Here is a 20,793-nt window from a genome sequence, read left to right as displayed (position 1 = left end):
CATACTGGGTGATAAATACAATTATATCTGCTAATTATGATATAATTCCTATAAAGCGCCTGTTATTTCCTTGAAACATAATATTTACCTTGGGAAGATAATGAGCATCTGTTTTACCTCTCTTTCCCTGTCATTTCAACTCTAAATGTCCTGATTAAACACTATAACAGTAACATGATTGTTTTTCCAATATATAACAGGGTTCTGAAAAAAATAATAATGCTGAACTTTGTTTTAATTACCGTTAGATAATACTGGGATATTTTCAACATCCACTATAATTAGGCATAGCTGAGGCAATATTTTCATGTTATCTTTTACAGGCTTCCCATTGTATCATTATCATCCCTGTTTATACTACATAGAATTTAAAAAAAAAAAAATTCAGTTGAAGCTGGACTCAAATTGAATCGCTCAGAACTGGAAAAGAGTATTTCTGTATCTGCTCTGATGCTCGCTGTCTGGGATAGTGCCTCATTTCCAGAAAATGTTGCATACGTCATGCAACCATTTTTAAGCCAAGTATGGGGAGAAAAGAGGGAAATTACTACCTGGGACATAAATCTGATTCAAAAACAGCTCCTTACCAGATAGACTGTGGTAAATTAAGCACTTCCTTCAGCTATGCAGTGCATCTTTTCCTTGAAAAAAAACTAAAAGTCCAACAAATTGTACACCGCCCAGAGTCACACGCTTGTGAGATAAGTGGCAATATAAATTAGACAAACAGACAGACAGATGGAGAGAAAGAGAGATGTAAAGATAGAGATAGACTAGAATAGAGCTGGAAGGGACCTTGGAGGTCTTCTAGTCCAGCCCCCTGCTTGAGCAGGAGAACCATCCTACACCATCTCTGACAAGTGAATGTCTAGTCTCTTCTTAAAAACCTCCAGTGATGGAGCGCCCACGATTTCTGAAGGCAAGCTGTTCCATAGGTTAATTGTCCTCACTGTCAGGAAGTTTCTCCTTAATTCCAGGTTGCTTCTCTCTTTGATCAGTTTCCAACCATTGTTTCTTGTCCTGCCCTCTGGTGCTTTGGTGAATAGTTTGTAATGTTTGTAAGGAGAGATAGAGGGATGAGAAGTTATTCTCAAGTCTAAGCTGAAGTCAAAGATATCCACAGCAAAGAGGATCTGTTTGCCCTGCTCTCTTACATTTTCCAGCATGTAAAGAATAACAAAAGTTGCTGTCCTTCTTGGAACCTTCCCTAGAGCGGTACTGTATCTTTTTAAATGTGCAGTAAGTAACCAGAACTGTGCACAATATTACGGATGCAGTTGCACCATGGATTTATGTAAGGCCTTACGATATTAGCAACTAGATTTTCAGTACTGTTTCTTATTATCCTTCCTGTGCTGTTAGCCTTTCTAAACAGTAGATGCACACTGCGTCATCCTCCTACCTTCAATTTCATCAACCTCATCTGTCATGGCTAGCTCTGATCCCATTTGCTTCTATGAGTAGTTAGGATTTTTGGCTCCAACATGTATCCGTTTATACTTGCTTACGTTGGATGGCATCTGCCACTTTGATGCCCACTCCCGTAACATGCAAAGATCCCTTTGGAGCTCTTCACCATCCTTTTTTGTTTTTATCATGCTAAACCAGAGACCCCCAACCTTTTGGGCACCAGGGACCGGTTCTGTGGAGAGAGGATTTTTTCACGGACCAGAGAGAGGATGGTTTGGCGTGCTGCCTGCAGATGGGGCTTCACTTGTTTGCACGGACTGGTTTCTGGACTGGGGGTTGGGGACCCCTGTGTTAAACAATCTACAGTAATTTCATTAGCAATAGTTGACTTGGTGGTAAATGTTGCTGGGAGCTGAGTTTCCTATTTTTGCACTAGAATCTTGGAGAAAGACTAGAAAAATTTCAATCCTTGATCTAGTTTTTACTTGTCCTTCTGGAATGGAGCTGGAATGGTCAAAGTGTGGAGCTTACACAAGGGAACCCAGTTTTTAGTGCACAGAAGCTTCTTGGATGACTTTGGGACAATTATTCTCTGCCCAACCTCCTTACAGGATGGTGGCTGAAGGGGGAAAAATAGGAGGGGACACAGTGTAAGCCACCTTAAACACTTCATGAAAAGCAGAATGGAAATATATCTCTCCTTGCCATTTTTCTGCATTCCCAGGCAGTCTCTAAATGCCAACTCTGAGTTCTCTAGTTTCAAAATTTACCATTTGGTAGGTTCTTGCAAGTCCCCATTCAGAGAGAGGCGCAACATGTTTGGTCTTAGGAAACAAGAAAGGTTACCATTTAATCTTGTAGTGGATTGTCATTTTGCTACACGTACAGGTCCTTCTCACTTAGCGGCTGCTTCCTTTAGTGACAGTTTGCAGTTTCAACAACGATGAAAAAGTAACTTTATGAGGAATCCTCACATTTATGACTACTATGTCTATAAAGCAAAAGAAAACTAAAGAAAGATCATAAGCACATTCGCAGTTGTACTTGGGGATCACTTTGCTTAGCAACCAAGTTGCTGGTCCAAGTTGTGGGTGGCGAAATGAGGACTGCAGGTAGTCCTCAACATACAACATTTTGTTTAGTGACCATTCGAAGTTACAATGGAATTGAAAAAAGTGACTTATAACCATTTTTCCACATTAAGACCATTGCAGTATGCCCATGGTCACATGATCAAAATTCGGATGCTTGGCAACTGATTCACCATTAAGATGGTTGCAGGGGTCGTGTGATCCCCTTTTGTGACCTTCTGACAAGCAAAGTCAATGGGGAAGCCAGATTCACTTAACAACCATGTTACTAATTTAATAACTGCAGTGATTCACTTAACAACTATGGTAAGAACGATTGTAAAATGGGGCAAAACTCACTTAACAAATGTCTCAGTAACAGAAATTTTGGGCTCATTTGTGGCCATAAGTGTAGGACTATTTGGACCTGAATATGCAAATGACCTTTGTTTCAGATCTGAAAACTGGAACTCAAGGTTTCAAAGAGTTAAGTGAATAAATTACGTACGACACATACATGACTATGAGGGGCAAAAGATTTGTGAAATGGGAATTGGTACAATGGTTAGTGCTTAAGCAGTTATTTCTTTTTTTAAAAAAAAAAACTTAAAAGTTTACCTACACAAACAACTGCTGTAAGGCAATTGAGGGGATTGTAGCAAGGTTTTGTACTGCATCACCAGTACAGACATTGCTCTCAAAGGGGAAGAATTAACACCACCCAACAATAAGAATCGTTTCCCTCATTAATGGTTGTCTTTAATGAGAAGGTTCTCTCAGTGGGCCCCTGAGTGCAATTACAAGGGTGTTGTTTCTTGCCCCTGTTTTAGTTATTTATTGCACTGAGGCCCAAGAAGCAGAGACTGTTGCTATTGGTGATTATCTACCCAGACTGGTAAATGTTTTGGAACCATCTCTAAACATACTTTCTAATCTGGATTATCCTGGCGATGGAAAGGGTGAAAAGAAGAGAATGAGGAAGAAGGATGCTTGTTTAGAATTTAGTGGGGGGGGGGGAGGGGGCTGAGCATTTGTATCCAAACTGCCAGTAAACAGAGTCAGACAGATATCATAGCTCCCAACAGGCTGATTAAATGGCTCCTATTACTTGAGGGTTTTTTTTTTTAAAAAAACAAACATCTTGTTTATTTTCTTTTTATTTGAGCTTCATAAACACTATAGAAATGCTTATTAAAAATAGCTTTTTAATGCTTGAACGTTGCCAGCAAAGTAAATTCATTTTCTACTTTACATTTCCTAATCTAATGATATCAGATTATTGAATTGGGGGGAGAATGATTTTTGGCGTTACTGCTATTTTGTAAAAATGGGAGTAACTCAAATGCAACTAACACAACCCAACCCAACCTAACAAGCTCAGGTCTACGCATGCAGTTTGAGATGCCATTTTATCAGTTCAAATATATGTACCATTTGCAGCTAAATTAATATTGATTAGTAAAAATAAAAAGGGGTCTTCTTTATATTCTCCAAAAGACAAAAAATGAGTTGAAAATTTATTCATTTATATTTATATATTTATACTTATATAACATATTCATTTATACTTGTATAATATAACTTATCTAAGTAACAAATGGTTAAACAATTTAAAATACTTTTTTAAAGTTTAAAATACATTTGAAAAGGAATGCAATAAATCATAGCTGCCAAAAGACAGTTAAAAATAAAATTGGTATAAGTTCCATAACCACAGGGGGGGGGGGAAAGGGATAATAAAAACTGTATAGCCCGGAGTGCTTATAAATTACATTTTTGTTCTGCCCTGCCTCATTCTTGGAATTTTACAGTTCATGTGATGACAGCAATCATCTCAAGTTTTCTACAACTTTTATCTTCAGAGAGCTGAAGCAATACCATCTGGCTTAAACCATCACTTTCTTGCATGAAAAGCAAAGACTGAAATTAAATATGTAACATGTTGTTAAAATTTCTTTTTCTCACTTTAACTTCACAGCTCTCTGTTATTGGAGGGTGTGCATGCTTGTGTTTAAAAGACTTGTTTTAAGCATGTATGAATCTCATAGTATTTAAACTATTCCTGTCCTCGGGAACATCATCTCCCGAGAGAATTGTAGGGCTCCTACACTGGTCTTATTTAAATAAGACCTTAAATCCAGGCTTTGGGTTAGAGAGGGTGATGAAACCCTTGTCGTGTTTCGGATCTATTATTTTGGCTTTATTGTTGTATTATGTAAGTCATCCAGACTGGTAACAGATTGGGGTGGCATATAAATCTATTTTTCCCCACTTCATCTCAGTTCTAATTTTGGCAATGAATTCTAGAGAAGTAAAACATTGGAGTTTCATAAGATTTAAATTGGAAACTCTTATTAACTTTCTCCCATCCATCTGCAAATGTTTGACCAAGTGAGTTTTGTAATGGTTTTTGATTATATTATGATTTTAAATAGGGATAGGAACCATCTTGAGAGTGAGCCTTCTGTTGGAGGGCAAAACAAACCCTTTGTAAATAATTGATTACATTGGTGCTCATTTAATGGGCTGAAATTCTGGGAGTTGTATCTCAGTCTATCTGAAAAGCACATATGGGGAGAGGATCAAAATAGTAGACTACAAATACTCCACAGATGCTCTTTTTCTTCTTTGTTGTAAGGGAGCTGTCCTTATACTAAACATTTATGGAAGGGAATTGAAGCAAGTCAACTATTGTTCTGACAATAGTAACTAAATTCTCTGCCTAAAATCTTCAGACTTTAAACTCAGTCTGTTAGCCTGAGTTTAAAAGGGTGCAATGGCTCAGCAGTTAAAAACGCTGATCTTGTCAGTAAGCTGACAGCCCAGGGTTCAAAACCTAAGTATCACATGATGGGGTGAGCTTCCATTACTTGCCACAGCTCCTGCCCACCTAGCAGTTCAAAAGCATGCAAATGCCAGTAGATAAATAAGGTACCACTTAGTTGGGAAGTTAAAAACCTTCCGTGCACCCCGGTGTATAGTCATGCTGGCCACATGACCACAGAAATGTCTTTGGACAACGCTGGCTCCTTTGGAAAATTATCACTGCCCCCAAGAGTCAGACGCGGCTGAATAAGGGAAAGCTTTACCTTTATTAATTGAAATGTTAAAGAAGTCCTTAGAAGGAGTAGTTGAGGGACCTCCTTTTCCAAAAAGCTTTGATTGTCCAGAAAATGTCCTTCTGGCTGGAAAGTGGCTTCTGCAAAGCTGATATTTAAGCAAATAGTATATTCACAAAGATCCGTTATTTATGAATTACAGATTTGTTGCTAGGGCAAAAGGTTCAACTTCAGACTAAAACAATGATCTTATATCAGAGCTCCCCAGAGATTTGAAAAGGCTCCCAGTTTGCTCTTTTTAAAACATTATTAAACAGCCATAGCTATACAATACAAGAATAATAATAATAAAAGATAACAGGAAGTAATGGGAATATAGAATATTGGTTTGTAACTTGTAATAAGATTTGCAAGCACTGTGAACCTGAAGATTTGCAAATCTGTGAAGATTTGCAGAAGGAAATACTACTATACTCAGAAACCCCCCTGGCGTCCTCCAGGAGGAACTGCAAGCTTGTTTTATTTCAGTTGCATCATTTCTGTTTTAGAAAGGGCTCCTGTTTGTGCCATGTAGTTGGTCTTGTTCCTTGTTTTTTCCTTTCTCTTCCCACTGTGTTGCACAGACATCTTGTAACATGTGATTGTTCACGTAGGTACCGGCTCTCCAGCTGTTTGGCTTGCTGGGTACTACAGTGAGTTCTCACCCTGCCATACTGTGTTTTGATGCAACTCTTTTTGTGTGACAGTGGATGGTTGCTGTTGAAATTCAGAATGTGTGGGGTGTTTGTGGCCTTGCGATAAACTGGTTTCTAGGCTTCCATCTTCTTGTCTGTTGACAAGCACATCTAAAAACAGTAATTGGTGTTTCTTCCTCCATTGTGAACTGTATGTCTGGGAAGATGGAGGTCAGTATGGTATGAAAGTCTTTCAGTGCATGTCTTTTTATGATGACCAATGTGTCATCCATGTAGTGGCATCAAAATTTAGGGGTGTAGTATTTTTTTTTATAGAATTGATAGTATCAAGCACACACCTATATTTAGATATGTGTCCTTAGTGTTTATTCAAAGACTTTGGAAAAGGAGAGTCTTCAAATTTAAAATAGGACTTTCAGTAAAATTTCCATCCAATATCTCATTGCAGAGAAAAATAGAAAGAACACTCTGATGGCCCCCTCCCCTTTTGATCTACACTGGCTGACTTCTTGCAGTAGCCAAAATCTGCTCCATTGGATGGCTGAGGGCCATTTTAATTTCCCATAATGCCATAGGGTATTGGCAAATAAAAGGCATTATGGTAAATTCAAATATCTGCTAGGCTCAGCTAGGTGTTGCTCCATTGCTAGGAAAAGACCTTGAGGCGAGCATTGGTGGTGGCTTTGCAGGGGTGCTGGTCTTCAAATGCCAGATAATGACACCAGCCCTGGAAATGAGAATAAAAGCCAAACCAGAAGCACATACGGTACCATCTGAAATTTCAGAGGGGGATAATTTAGTTTCCTTCTGTACCTTAAGGCGGTCCAGACGTACAGTTGTTTCAAAGTATGCTTAGTTAAGTCGGTCAATTACTTGAATTCTTCAGATTAAAGCATTTTGCAAGCAAAAATACATATTACCCTTTTAAAAGGATGAATGGTAATGATAGTTCAAACTTTTTTTTGCAAATTATACCCCACTATGTAGATGTTGTGCATTAGCTGTCAAAGGAGCTAAATGTTTTGAGCAACATTTTGCTTTGATGTTAACAGTTTTCTCTGGTGCTTCCTTTCCTTACCTTACATGTCAAGTATAGGGCATAAAATAGCTGAAAAACTACATGAACGAGCTAGATTAACCTGAGAATATTTGAAAAATAAATATCTAGATTATCCTGAGCAAGCCTTGCTTACTATATCACATATACTTATGTCTGTACCTCTACATGGATATGAGTTCACAAATGTTATTCTTCATTTAAAAAAAATGTCAGTGGCTTATAGTGATAGAATTATGCAAAACAACAATATCCACTATAACAGAAAGGTATCTATAGTCCACTGTCCCTTAAGCTTTCAGACCCACGGATGTTTCATTATAATCTGTTACCACACATGTGGTTTTACATGACTTAATTCCCACTTTTTCAGGGTGGGGGGGAGGATTGACTCTATTTTTACACGTTTCCTGTGTGGCGTTTTTAAATCTAATTTATCTATAGAAATTTTTAAAAAATCAACTAAAACAAAAATAAATTGAATGCGGTGAAAATTTAAGAAATACCTGTAATAAAGCAAAAATGAAAGGATTCTGAATAGGTGAACAAAAGCAAAAGTAATACAAAAGAGAGTAATTCAGATAATTCTCAATTTGTGACTCTTTGTTTAGCAACCATTTGAAGTTATAACAGTGTTAGAAAAAGTTACTTATGGCCAGTCCTTGCACTTACGACCATTGCAGTGTCCCCACAGTCATGTAATCATGATTCGGGTGCTTGGCATCTATTTCTGACAATTGCAGCATCCTGGGATCACATGGTCACCATGTGGGACCTTCCCAGCCAGCTTCCGACAAGCAAGGTCAATAGAGGAGGCCAGATTTACTTAACAACCACCATCACCACAACAAAAAAGTTGCAAAATTGGGGGTTGTCATATGATGACTCATATAATGACTTGCATCACTTACTGATGGAAGTTTCAGTCCTAATTGTGATTGTAAGTCAAGGACTACATGTATGAAGATAGTATGTAGAGATAGTTTGGTTTAATGGAGAGGAAAAAAAATCAGGATTGAATTGAAAACAAATATAAGGAAGAAGGAAAAGAGAGATAATCATTTAAGTGGAAGAAAACCAAGAACATTATTCTTGGAGACAGTTGATAAGAAACCACCAAAATCTGAGATGAGAAGTTAAAAAAAAACAAGATATAATGTATGAAAAGGTACATGGAAGTGATGGTTTGTAAGGATAGAACTCTATGGTGGAGTATACAGAATAGTATCTCTGCAAATTAGATTTAGTTAATAGTTATATAATTAGTGGTTTTATTACTATTTTTTCTGTGCTTTACACAGCATTGTTTATCCCAAAAGAGTATAGTATTAGGTACAACACAATGAGGCAGGACACTGCTCTGTGTAGAGCATCATTTGCACAGTGGATCTCAAGTGTTGGACCATCTCAATAGCCATTTTGTGCCTGAGTAATCCCAATAGCATCCATTGTTTGAAGTCACTCATGACATTTTCTTAAGCGTGCCCAGAATTCACAATGGCTGGAGACCCGAAATCATCTTGAAATTTCCAGTCCAGATGAAATCCAGAATTTATTCTAGATTTTTTTTTGGGGGGGGGAGGTATATTTTTAAAAATTGCTGCAAAACATTTAATCCTCACCACAACATTTATTTTTATCGAAAACAGAAATATATATATTTATAAAGGCTTTCTAGGTAATTCATAGTATACAGATGCAATTTCCTTGCCACCCATGGAAACACAAACAGAATACTTTACAATGGGAGGAGTTCAAACATTGCTGAGAATTACTAATCAAGTGCGTGAAATAAGCCTGACAAGAAACAATTTGCACTATTATGCTGGCAGCTTTAGGAACTGAGTTGAATAGATTTGGTATTGAAGAGACATATGAAGAGATCAACCGATCCCTAGAACTGGAAGACAAGCTGGATCAGTGGATTTCATTCAAGCTATAACACAATCATTCAAATTTATAATCAGGACCAAACATGGCTTCTTATCATTCAACAAACTAGTAAGTGCGCAGTTTTGTTGTTAGATACCATTCCTCACTGCTTCATTGTTCTGTATAATAAAATGTGTTGCTTTTATGTTACCACAACTGACAGGTTTTCAGGATATAGTGATCATACCTGAAAAAGGGAGAACTTCCAACTGAAATGTGCAAACGTTTTAGCATTTTTTGCCTTTCTCATCTTACATTCTGTGGCAATATGCTGTGGTATTTTTTTTATCGCATAAGTCATCTTCTTGTTTTACATATAAAAGTTCTTCCAGAAAAGTGTCACTGTGAAGAAGAGTAATGAATAGTATAAAGGTGAAACCAGACTGAAGTGAAAGGAGGAAATGTTATCAGATGAATATTAATGCTTTGCAATGAAAGAAAAAAGTCTGAAAGTGGGAAAACTGACAGCTATGAGAAACAGACTTATAAGTAAGTTGTAATGCTTGTACTAGAATATTTCATTGTGGAACCAATTCAGTTCACTGGAATGTATCTCAAAGTGAACACACATAGGACAGCACCATTAAACAATATGTACATGGAAAGGGCTTTGAAAGGGTTTGTAAGTAGACTAGGCATATTTTCTATTTATATGAACTGTACTGAAATTGTGGCATAGTTTCTCTACCATAAAAGAGAGTTGTTACGATAAAAAAGATTGCTGGAATGTTTGTAATGGGATAAAGCTTTGTAGCTATTCTAAGACTTATATCAGGATAACACAGGTGTAAAAAATAAAATAATAAAAAAGAAATGCTTCGGGATGTTTTAGAATGGTAGAGTGGAAAGGACCTCAGTTCTCTAATCCAACCCCTTGCTGGGTGCAACTTTAATTATCTAATATGTTACAGAATCTCTTTGAATTTTTATAATAACAGTTTTTGTGACTAGTTTGTGTTAGCTCTTACAAATATTCATTTATATTGTGCAGATGTATACATAAATTGCCATACACTAAATAAATAATAACTAAATAAAATATATGTAAACAAACATTATAACACAAGAGCACCAGAGATCTTCCTTAATAGCCTTACAAAGAAATGCAATTTTTATAACAATCTTATTATACAGAAATGTTGTTCGTCCATCGATTTCGATGAAGACCTTGAGATCTTGTGGGTTATGGGCCATCAACGATGTGTCCGTAGGTGGCTAATAAGACCGATGTTAGCACGGAATGTTCTGCCACTTACTGAACAAAGAAATGTAGACACTGTTAATTCAGCATTTGCAGCTCTGGCTTTGCGGAGTGCTTGCTTTTCTTGTGCCAAGATTGTCCTTCTGTGTTCATATGTCTGGCAACCCTGGTACACCAAGGTGCTCCATGTCGATCGATCATGCGCCAGAAGTTCCCAAGAGATGGTGTTAATATCCAGGGACTTAAGAGAAGCTTTTAACGTGTCTTTGTATCGCTTCTTTTGTCCCCCGTGTGATCGCTTTCCTTGAGACAGCTCATCATAGAAGAGCTGTTTAGGGATGCGATGATCTGGCATCCTTACAACATGGCCCGCCCAGCGCATCTGGGCTTTCATCAACAGAGTGTAAACTGATGATAGACCTGCTCTGGAGAGGACATCTGTGTCTGGTATCTTATCCTGCCACCGGATCCTCAGAATTCTACGAAGGCAGGTCATGTAGAAGTAGTTCAGTTGCCTAACATGCCTCCTGTACACTGTCCAGGTCTCACTAGCCTACAATAGGGTAGTTAGCACTGCTGCCTGGTAAACTTTAAGCTTGGTAGCAAGACTTATTCCATGGCGGTCCCACACGTTAGTCCGCAATCTGCCAAATGCAGAACTTGCCTTGGCAATTCTACAGTTGACCTCGATGTCAATTGTCACTGCACGGGAGAGGGTACTACCAAGATACGTATACAGAAATAAGACATCTACAGAAAACAGTATATTAATTTCAGTTGAGTGTTGTGGATACCTTACCAGCTTTAAATCCTGGGTATCTTGCCTGTATTTCCCAAATATCACTTTTTCGAAATGGTATTATCATATTTTTCCCAGTTCAACCCTCAGATGCCGCTGCTTTATAAACAATTGTGTTTGAAGTTTTATCTTGGTACAAAATTATATTTTACTAGCTAAAATAAAAGGTTGTCATATTTTATGCTGCCTTCACTGAAAATCTCAGAAGTAAAAAAAAATGGAAAAATAAATAAACTCTTGAATTGACTAAGGTTGTTGCACATTTAAAAAAGGGACAAAGTTTTTATTACATGGTTGTGGCTCCCATCAACTTTTTTGACCCATTGCAGGCTTCCTGGCCTTCAATAATGTTTTTTAAAAAGCATGTATATTAAGTTAGTGTTTCTCAGTATTTGCTTGACAGATAACAATGAGAGAAGTGACCTTATTGAGACTGTCCAGGTAATCATTACTTGAAAATAAATATCTAATAAATAATTTTCTAATCCAGAGGTCCCCAACCTTTTGAACACCCAGGACCGATTCTGTGGAGAGAGGTTTTTCTGCGAACCGGAGGGGGCGTGGTTTCATTTACTACATGCATCCCGTGGATGGGGCTTTGCTTGTTCGTGTGGACCGGTTTCTGGCATGCCGCAGCCCAGTGCCAATCCATGGACCGGGGGTGGGGCTGGGGACCCCTGTTCTAATCCCTTAGACGAGGGGTCTGCAACCTTGACAACTGGCTGATGAATTCTGGGAGCTGAAGTCCACAAGTCTTAAAGTTATCAAGGTTGCAGACCCCTGCCTTAGACCCCGATGTTCCTTTTGCCACATTAGTCAAGCATGGGTTGTTTCTACAACAGCTTCCTCTTTTACCAAGATTAACATTATCTTCGGGATTAGACAGAAATACTTTAGACTTGAGTTGTATCCTACTGGGTTTTTCATCAACAAAATGGATTTGTCCTCATTTTACTTCAGCTTTTCTGTGATCCCTCCCAATCTGCCTGGGGGGAAGGAAGGAAATTTGATGATTTGGGATAAATAAGATGCCATGGTAAACTTTCTATGAGTGAATTACAATAATTGTTTGTTAACAGAGAGTTTTGAAACTTTAATTTTGTTTTGTTTTAGTATTATTATTCTTCCTGTTAATTATTTTGAGGCTAATATAATACCAGTACAGAGAAGAAAGGTCAATAATTTGCAAAATAGATTTAATAGTTTAAAGAGGGCCTGTTTCACAAGGGGTAGGAACAAATGTAGTAATGTATTAATCAATATTCAACTAGAGGGGATAATATGTGTACATGTGTGGGGGAGTGTTGATGCACCTTTTTAAACGTTTTGATTGTTTTGTGTCCGTTGTCCTTTTTTTTTCTGTATTGTCTTTTGTATTTTTTCTGTTGTTTTGTATTTTGCATTTTAACCATGTCTTGAACAAAATAAAAAAAAATTTAAAAGAGCATGTTTGAAGGGACAGAGGGGAGAAGAAGAAAAGAGGCTGTGATGATGCAAATGGAACATTTTGGAATTTCATTTCTGAGAACGGTTGATTTATCTCCTTGATCTGAATAAGGTGAAAGATGTCAGTTCTAAAAAGCAAAAACACCTTGTCCTTCTTGACCTGGACAGCCCAAGCTTCCTCAGAAATCTATTTTCTTTGCTCTGGTATATATAAAACATACCCAAGAACACACATCAACAGATGCTAAACTGGCATTTTGAACAATTATTTCAAATAACTGTTGAAAGATATTTCCCTCATGACCCATCTCCAAGCTAACTCTTAAAGTGCCAAAGAAAGAACTTGGTATTGCCCTTCTTTAACTGCCCTTATTTAGGAGGATAAAATGTTGCTATAAAAAAAAACTATGTACCTTTTAGATTTAATGAAGAACCCTTATTCTACAGCAAATAGACTATTGCTCTGTCAAGAATGCTAAACTGCTATTGCTATAGAAGACAACAAACCCTTGACTTTTTAAAGATTAAGTGGTTAATTAATTTAATTCTTCAGGTGTAAGACTTATGCCCTCTAGAGGCACTTAAGTCACACATCAATAAAGTGCTTCCTTTCTCTTTCTCTTTGCTTTCTAATGAACACATCTTGCTTGTTGAATGCAGACAACCAGCCATTATTTTTCATAAATCTTTATATTGTAACTGTCATCCAGAAAATCTTCTGTCATGAACTGAAGGCTACATTCTGGAATTTCCTATTTTCACACAGTTCTTTAAGGAGATCTATATCTTCAATAATGGGGTTTAATATCACTGTGTTGAAAGAAAAATCTTCATCAGGATCCAATCCAAGCTGAGAATAATCAAAATGGAGACTGCTTTAGAAAGAAGGCTGCAGTTTATTGAAGAGGAGAGCCAGAGAGAAAGATGGCTCTGGAAAAGCAGACCACGTGTAGCAGGGAGTGGTGGGTTTTTATACCTTCTGGGGCTCTTGAGGTTGTTTCCTGTTCCTGTTTGAGACTTTATATTTCCTGTGTCATGTATTTTGACCTGAATCTTAGTGTGCTCTTTTGGTATTGGTGGGTTAATCCTATTATGTCTCCTGTCCTTAGAATTTAGGTGGGGTTTTGTAGATTTTAGGTGTCTTTGTCTTCCTAATAGCTTCCTGGCTCCAACCTTCCTGAATGGTTTATTACATCTGCATTTCTAAAAGCTGGCCTCTGCCTAGTTTCTGCTTGGAGGAGAGGGGCTGGGGCTGGTTTCTGGGGGCTGGTTTCTGTCTTTTTTAAAAGATCTTCTCCATTATTTCTTTGAGAAAATATATTCTGCCTTTTTAATATTCCCCAAAATATTTCTTTCTCTGGATTCTTCCCACAACTGCTAAAAAAAGATTCAGTGTTTGGGGATTTATCTGATAAAAAATAAGGACCTATTTAAAAGTAATTAATTACACATCTGGAAAATGTAATGGCATTTTTTTAAGATGGAAAAAGTTAAAATTATCTTTGTTAGGAGCAATTGCTGCCATTAAAATGAATATTAAAATGAATATTCTATTAAGGCTTATTTTTCTGTTTTGAATGATTCCAAAAAGAATTGAAAATAAGGTATTAAATGATCCTAATTCCACATTCTAAGAAAGACTAGTTAAATGCCAACATAATATTAGATTTTTTCCCCCTCTTTACCCTCCTTTCATTTTGTTTTTTGACCAGTCTGCTTAAAGAGATCTTCAGCTCTTGGTATTTTTTAAAGATTTTGACTTTGCCTCATCAAGGCATTGAATTGGCCTAATCAAAGTACTTCTAATTAAGTATTTCTATATTCGTGCCTGTAGAAAAATAACTAGGCTTATTCACTATTTTCAGGTTAACATACTGTAATGTATTGAGTTAAATTTGAGAATTGAGTGCTTAAAACTGTGTAATAACCTTAGCAGACTACATGGCCAACAAGCCAGACTTTCTGTCTGCAGACTACTTAAGCGGGAGAATACTGTGCTCCTATTGGTTGCCGCCTCCTAGGCTGAATGTATAAATAGGGGCGGAGCATGTGCTTGTTAGTTTCGGTTTTGCCTTTGCAATAAAGAGAGTTGTTTCACCTGCTGCCTCTTCAATGCCTCAACGAACAGCAAACTTAACACATACAAATATTCATTTCTTTTTTTAAAAAAAATGTTTTAGCTGGTTTAATTTTTGCCAGTAAAAATTACATTACTATTTATTTATACAGTATTGATGGGCCTCCCTGAACCACTTAAGACTCTAGGTGACCAACAAAGCAAGAGTTAAATGGAAATAATCATAAACAAATCAGCCAAATAACCCGAATGCATATCCAAGAGGGATCTCACTCATTCAATCAGGACCAAAGGCCTGGTGGAATAATATACCTTTACCTACTTTGCAAAATGCAAGGACAGAAGGGGTTAACTATATATCTGGGGAAAATGTGTTCTGAAGTGGGGGGGGGGGGCTGTTAGAAAAAAAAACCTGGCTCCCAGTCCTTCTCTGAAAGACAGAACCAACTTAGAAGTACTATATGTTTGTATTTTGTTGTTTTCAGGAGCAAAATATTCATCCATACAGCAGCCATTTCCATTCCCCTCAAAACCTAGCAGAGGCTGGAAGTGTCATTCTATCCTTGATCTGACCTCTGAAAGCTCTTAGAGATACAGGAATGTGTCTGCAGGAAGCAGAAGCTGGAACTGGTATTAGTAGAAGATGTGGGAGATGGTCAGGGTTGGTACTAAAATCCTTTACAACTGAGTCTCTGAGTTGAGGTAGCTTCTTAGAGCTCTAGATTCAACCATTGTATGCATAGCATCTATAGAGAGACGCTGACAGAGTTGTGTGGTTATATATTATAAAGTGTTGCTGAAATCATATGTCATTATCACAATCTCATATATAAAATGGCTCATTGACGAGCAAGAGCAGGTTTAATTTTTTTTAAAAAAAATAGTTATCAATATTTGTATGTGTTTGCTTTACCTGAGTTCAATTAAAATGGGGAAATAATGTACTGTAGCAGTAATTCCGTTCATTGATGTATACTAGCGCTACAAGAGTAGTCAATTCTTCTGTAAATATTTTTCTTGTTTCCATGGAAATGCTCCACAGCAAACATGCAGGTTTATCATATTTCCATGGAAACTGGTTCCAGGGCGCCACCAAGTGGATCTACTCTGTATTTGCACCCACTTGCAATTACCGTTCCCATTTCTGAGAAGCGCAGAAGCAGAAGGAGCAAAAGTATTTTAGATAGCAATATTTCTATGAAGTGTCCCTCCATTGTCGCATCTTATCTAGATTGTGAAATAAATCTTCTGTGATAATTGTTCTGTAAAAACATATAGGGTGAACTGTTAAGAGTTGGATTCCCCCCCCCCCCCAGTTTTGTAGATTAGGCCTCTCTTCCTCTTGCCAGTTGACTCCATGGTGATAAATTGTTGTAGCTGATGATTAGGGTGGGCAGTACTTCAAAGGGGCGGCTTCACTTCATTGGGTATCTGAGCAAGCAGCTCTTTGAAATGCCTCCGTTCAGCAAAATGCTGGCCTGCTTCAGTGCAGGAATACTTGGCCCAGCAAGAGTGACTTTTGTGCACACACACACACACACACACACACACACACACACACAGTGCAGTGGTAGTAGGTCAAACCATAGCGCTCCCACCATATTTGTATATGCAACACACACACACACACACACACACACACACACACACGTATATATACATGTATATATGCATACATACATATATCCATATACGCACACATACATACACATACAAAAAAGCTTGGCAAAATTAAACATATAGACACACACACAAACACACACTGTAAGTTGCTGAATAAAACTGAACATCTAATTAGGTATCAAGTTAGGTGTCTCATGGACCTCACATCAGAAACTGAGTGGAACCCCTGCCCTTTTCTCTCCTTCCCTCAGGCTGCTTCTTCAGGTAAATCCAGATGGGCTGGCGGCCATTCAGACAAATGGTTTTGCACTCATTCCATCTCTGAGCCATGGAAGATTTCAGAGGTCAGACCCCTGAATGATCTGGAAGTCAGTGCATCTGGCAAAGCACAGATACTGTGTAATCATAATGCTCAGGTCAACTTTTCATTTATTTCAGGAATGAACTTTTGTTCATTTCAGAATGCCTGATACTTGAGGAGAGCAATTCAAGCAGTTCAAATTCATGGAGATCATGTAGTACAATTACTTGTGAATTATGACCTAGGTGAAGAAAATTAAAATAGCTTATCTCCCAGAAGTCATTCTGCAGGGGTCAACTGGAGAATGATTTGGGTCAGCGAGGAGGAACAATCAAAGTGAAGAGCTAAGAACCAAGTGTGCATGTGTGTGTATGGGGAAGGAAAAGCTCCATGAGACTAACATTACTGAATGATTGGAATAAGTATTGTGTTTAAAGTATACTGGATTGATTATATAAACTAGCAATTTCCAATCTGATAACTTCCCAGAAATGGTCACCTCAGCCAGAAATGATTAGTTTAACCTATATCAATGAATACTCGCTTCAATCTTCTCCCACAGCAGGATGAACGAGAGAATTATACAAGGGTAGCCCTCAGAGATTTATCTTCATGCAAAGAAGATCTGACATGACAAGTACTTGCCTACAGAAAAGCAAAAGGAAATAATTTTGGAGGTGGATAAAGCACTTATGTATATGAAAAGGCAGGTTGCATTTACAAAAGTAGCTTTAGAAAGTGTGAACAGGTAGAAGAAACACAGTATGGCCATCATGAAATAAGATGCAGTCTGATTCTAGGACACACCATCTATGATAGCTTGGGTTTAAAACATGCAACAATTCCCTTGCTTGTTTCTAATCTGGGTTAACATTTACAAACAAAACATAACCTAATGCCAGGCTTAAATTTAACATATCACAATGCAAAGTGTAATGTTGCGTAGAAATAGCAAAAGAATAAGAATACAAGGCTTTGGTGTGATCAGAATTCATTACTAAGCAAGCTGGAGATTTGACAAGCTAATAATTAGGGGGTGAATTTTGGTAAACATTTTTTCCACGCAATTAAGTTAAATAATTTATTGGGGAACTACTATCATCCAAACTGGCCTGCCTATGGACTGTTGTGCCTATTCTGTTTTTTTTTTTTTTTTTTTTTTTGTTGTTGTTGATCTACATCGGGTAGGGAACCTTGGCTTTTTTATGACTTGTAGACTTCAACTGCCAGAATTCCTGAGTCAGCATGGCTAATTCAGAAATTCTGTGTATTGAAGTCCACAAGTCATAAAATAGCCAAGGTTCCCTATCCCTGACCTAGATAGAATAGAATACTTTATTTGGCCAAGTGTGATTAGACACACGAGGAATTTGTGTCCAGTGCATAAGTTTTCCATGTACATGCAAAACAATAAAGTAATAATAATCACAATAAAAAAGTAATAGTAATCATAATAATGATACAATGAAAAAAGAGAAAGTAATGGAACAGATGAGAAGGATAATAATAATACAGCCATACTACATGGGTAAATGCTTACTAAGTTCAGCAATTAAACCCAAATATCTAGGTATATTAAGGAACAGTAAAAGGAATAGTGACTGCATATTATATGTTGAACTGTAACACTCAAAGAAAATTATCCATCATTTACAAACTGGTGGCTTTCTTCCCCTCTCCTCTGCCAAGTTTATATAACTCACATCCTCTAAAATATGGTGTATAAGTAACCAGATGGTTTTAAAAGGTTAAAATACAAACCTCTGCTCATCTGTGAAGTTAATAATTTTTACCAAGGGTGTTGTTGTATGCTTAAAATAGATGTGATGGGAGAATGTTTCCCCAAAATAATTCTTGCTGAGGGAAAACATTAAATGTCCTTTCTGTTGTCACGCTTTAGTATTGATCTTTTTATATATAACCCAAAGCAATAGAAGAAATTGTTAGAGTAATAATGTTACATTAAAAGGAAAACTATAAATTAAAAATCTTCATAAATTTCAAGAAAATAGGTTAATATTCTATTTCTGCTCAACACCAATTAAATATATCTCCAATGTTGATCAACTGCCTTCTCTTTAACAACTACAGATAATCTTCATTTAGCAACTGTTTCATTTAGCAACCATTCAGTTACAACAATGATGGAAAAAGTAACTTTGGAACCAATACTTGAATTTATGATCATCAAAGGTCTGTAAAGCAAAGCAAAGCAAAGCAAAAGTAACATAACATAACAAGCACAGTTGTGATTTTACATAGCAACCACTTCATTTAACAATTAAGTTGCCCTTCCCAGCTACGGTTGCTAAATGAGGACTGCCTGTTTTGGACACCTCTCCATATGAACTATTGCTACTAGGGATATATGAGAAGATTTCTTTTGCCACAGGGGTTCTTGATCTCTTTTCACTTAACCCTGCTGAGAGTTTTCCAAATCTGCTCCTCTTAAACTGGTCAGGATGGAATATAGAGATATAGATAGAGATAGATAGATATAGATAGATATAGAGATAGATGGATAGATAGACAGACAGACAGACAGGCAGACAGACAGACAGATAACCTTTATTGTCATTTTTTACTGTGGGCACAATGGCACACATTAAAAATGAAATTTAGTTCCTTGCTCTCAAAGTATACACATACATAACACACATTTAAACATCCTATATACAATGTATGTATAGACCTACACCCTTACATATAAGTAACATATAAATATTAATCACTGTCCATCTTGAATACATAATGGAAGGAGGAAGCTTTAGATGTTGCTCTTTCACAGCCTTTGTTTTATTATCTTGGCCTTTAGAGTGTATGACTTTATCCATTGTCATTTACTATAATATGTCGCAATGAGTCTATGAGAGAGGAAATATTTTATTTCAATGTTTGCTTGCATCCGACTGAACTTTATATCCTGCACTTCCCATAAGGTTTACAGGATTGTATTTGAAGTGTAGCTCTTTCAGTAGCCTTGGCTTTTTCCATAGTGGTTAATCCTAAATTTCTGAAACTGTTATGAAGGGAAAATGCCCAGTCATAGAGCCCCAGAACCTTATTTTCTAATTGTTATCCAAAAACCTCTTTCAATCAATTCTCCTGCAAATTCTCCTCTCAGATGGTGGCTTTAAAAACTACCCTTTCCCAAGATTTAATAAGTCTTAAGACATACCCAGTTATGAAAACACAGCACACTTTTACTTTCTTGCTTTCAAAACCAAACAGTTGAGACTGAAGACTTGCAGAAAGGAAATGCCTCTGTCTCACACAGGTGTTTCATGTGATTTCTAAACTTAGATGAACATTTTATGCAAACGTATAAGATGTCTGATGTAGGGGATGAGCAGGCTAAATCCAAGGGTGGAGTCCAATGCTTCATCAGTTTGGGGCACCGCTTTTCTACAAGAAACCTAAATCCAGCCGTAAATTCCATTTGACTCTTATCTAGTGTCAGTTTGCCTTGACCATTAGTAATTCAGACAGTAAGGCACCAATTTGAGTGCAGACTTGAAAACTGACATTGAAAAGTAATTAGCCATCAAGTTGTGCAATTGGAATATAATAATCGGAAAACATCTATTATTTCCTAAGTCAAAATTTGAAATCTACACTACAGTGCTTCTGGATTATTTTTCTTATAGCAATATAAAATAAGAGCATAGCATCCTGTTGTATAAAACACAAAAGCATGTAAAAATAACATACTTTTTCCTTGGGATAAAAAAAAAAAAACCAGTTGCCATGGTTAGTCACTCTGGATGGATTTAAAAGATAGTCTGTTTAAAATATCAGTCTCATACATTACTCTGTCACCTTGCAGTTTAAGTCAGATAACAATTGCCATTTTATTTTATTTTTTTGCCTTTTTCTATTAAGGAAAATAAGTAGAAATTGAAATTGGATTTGGCTTATCAGTCAGCCACAGGATTTATTTTTGGTCAGGCTGTAACACTATTTGATATATGACTAAAATACAGAATCAGTTTTGAAAAGAAAAACCCTTTTAGCTGATTAAAAAAAAAGAAAATTTAATTGGGTAATTCAATAACCTACCTTGTTTTTAATGAACAGCTGTTATGAGATTGGTCTTACTTCATGCCTTCCTTTTTCTTATGAG

General features: G+C 37.0%; 1 protein-coding gene across 4 annotated transcripts in view; it reads left to right on the top strand.

The window, feature by feature from the left end:
* TUB (TUB bipartite transcription factor) overlaps window positions 1-20,793 on the top strand; it is a 128,342-nt gene that overhangs the window by 22,844 nt on the left and 84,705 nt on the right. The window contains exon 1 of one of the 4 annotated variants that reach the window (XM_039344574.1): window positions 8,755-9,292. The exons of the other annotated variants lie outside the window; for them this stretch is intronic. Coding sequence (XP_039200508.1) covers window positions 9,267-9,292 — 26 coding nt within the window. The 5' untranslated portion in view covers window positions 8,755-9,266. Of the gene's footprint in view, window positions 1-8,754; window positions 9,293-20,793 lie in introns of those variants that run through there. 4 annotated transcript variants of the gene reach the window in all.

The sequence above is a fragment of the Crotalus tigris genome, unplaced genomic scaffold (assembly GCF_016545835.1).
Source record: "Crotalus tigris isolate CLP2741 ecotype Arizona unplaced genomic scaffold, ASM1654583v1 scf7180000017933.3771270, whole genome shotgun sequence".
Taxonomy (NCBI): Eukaryota; Metazoa; Chordata; class Lepidosauria; order Squamata; family Viperidae; genus Crotalus; species Crotalus tigris.
This window is presented reverse-complemented; position numbering and strand designations above follow the sequence as displayed.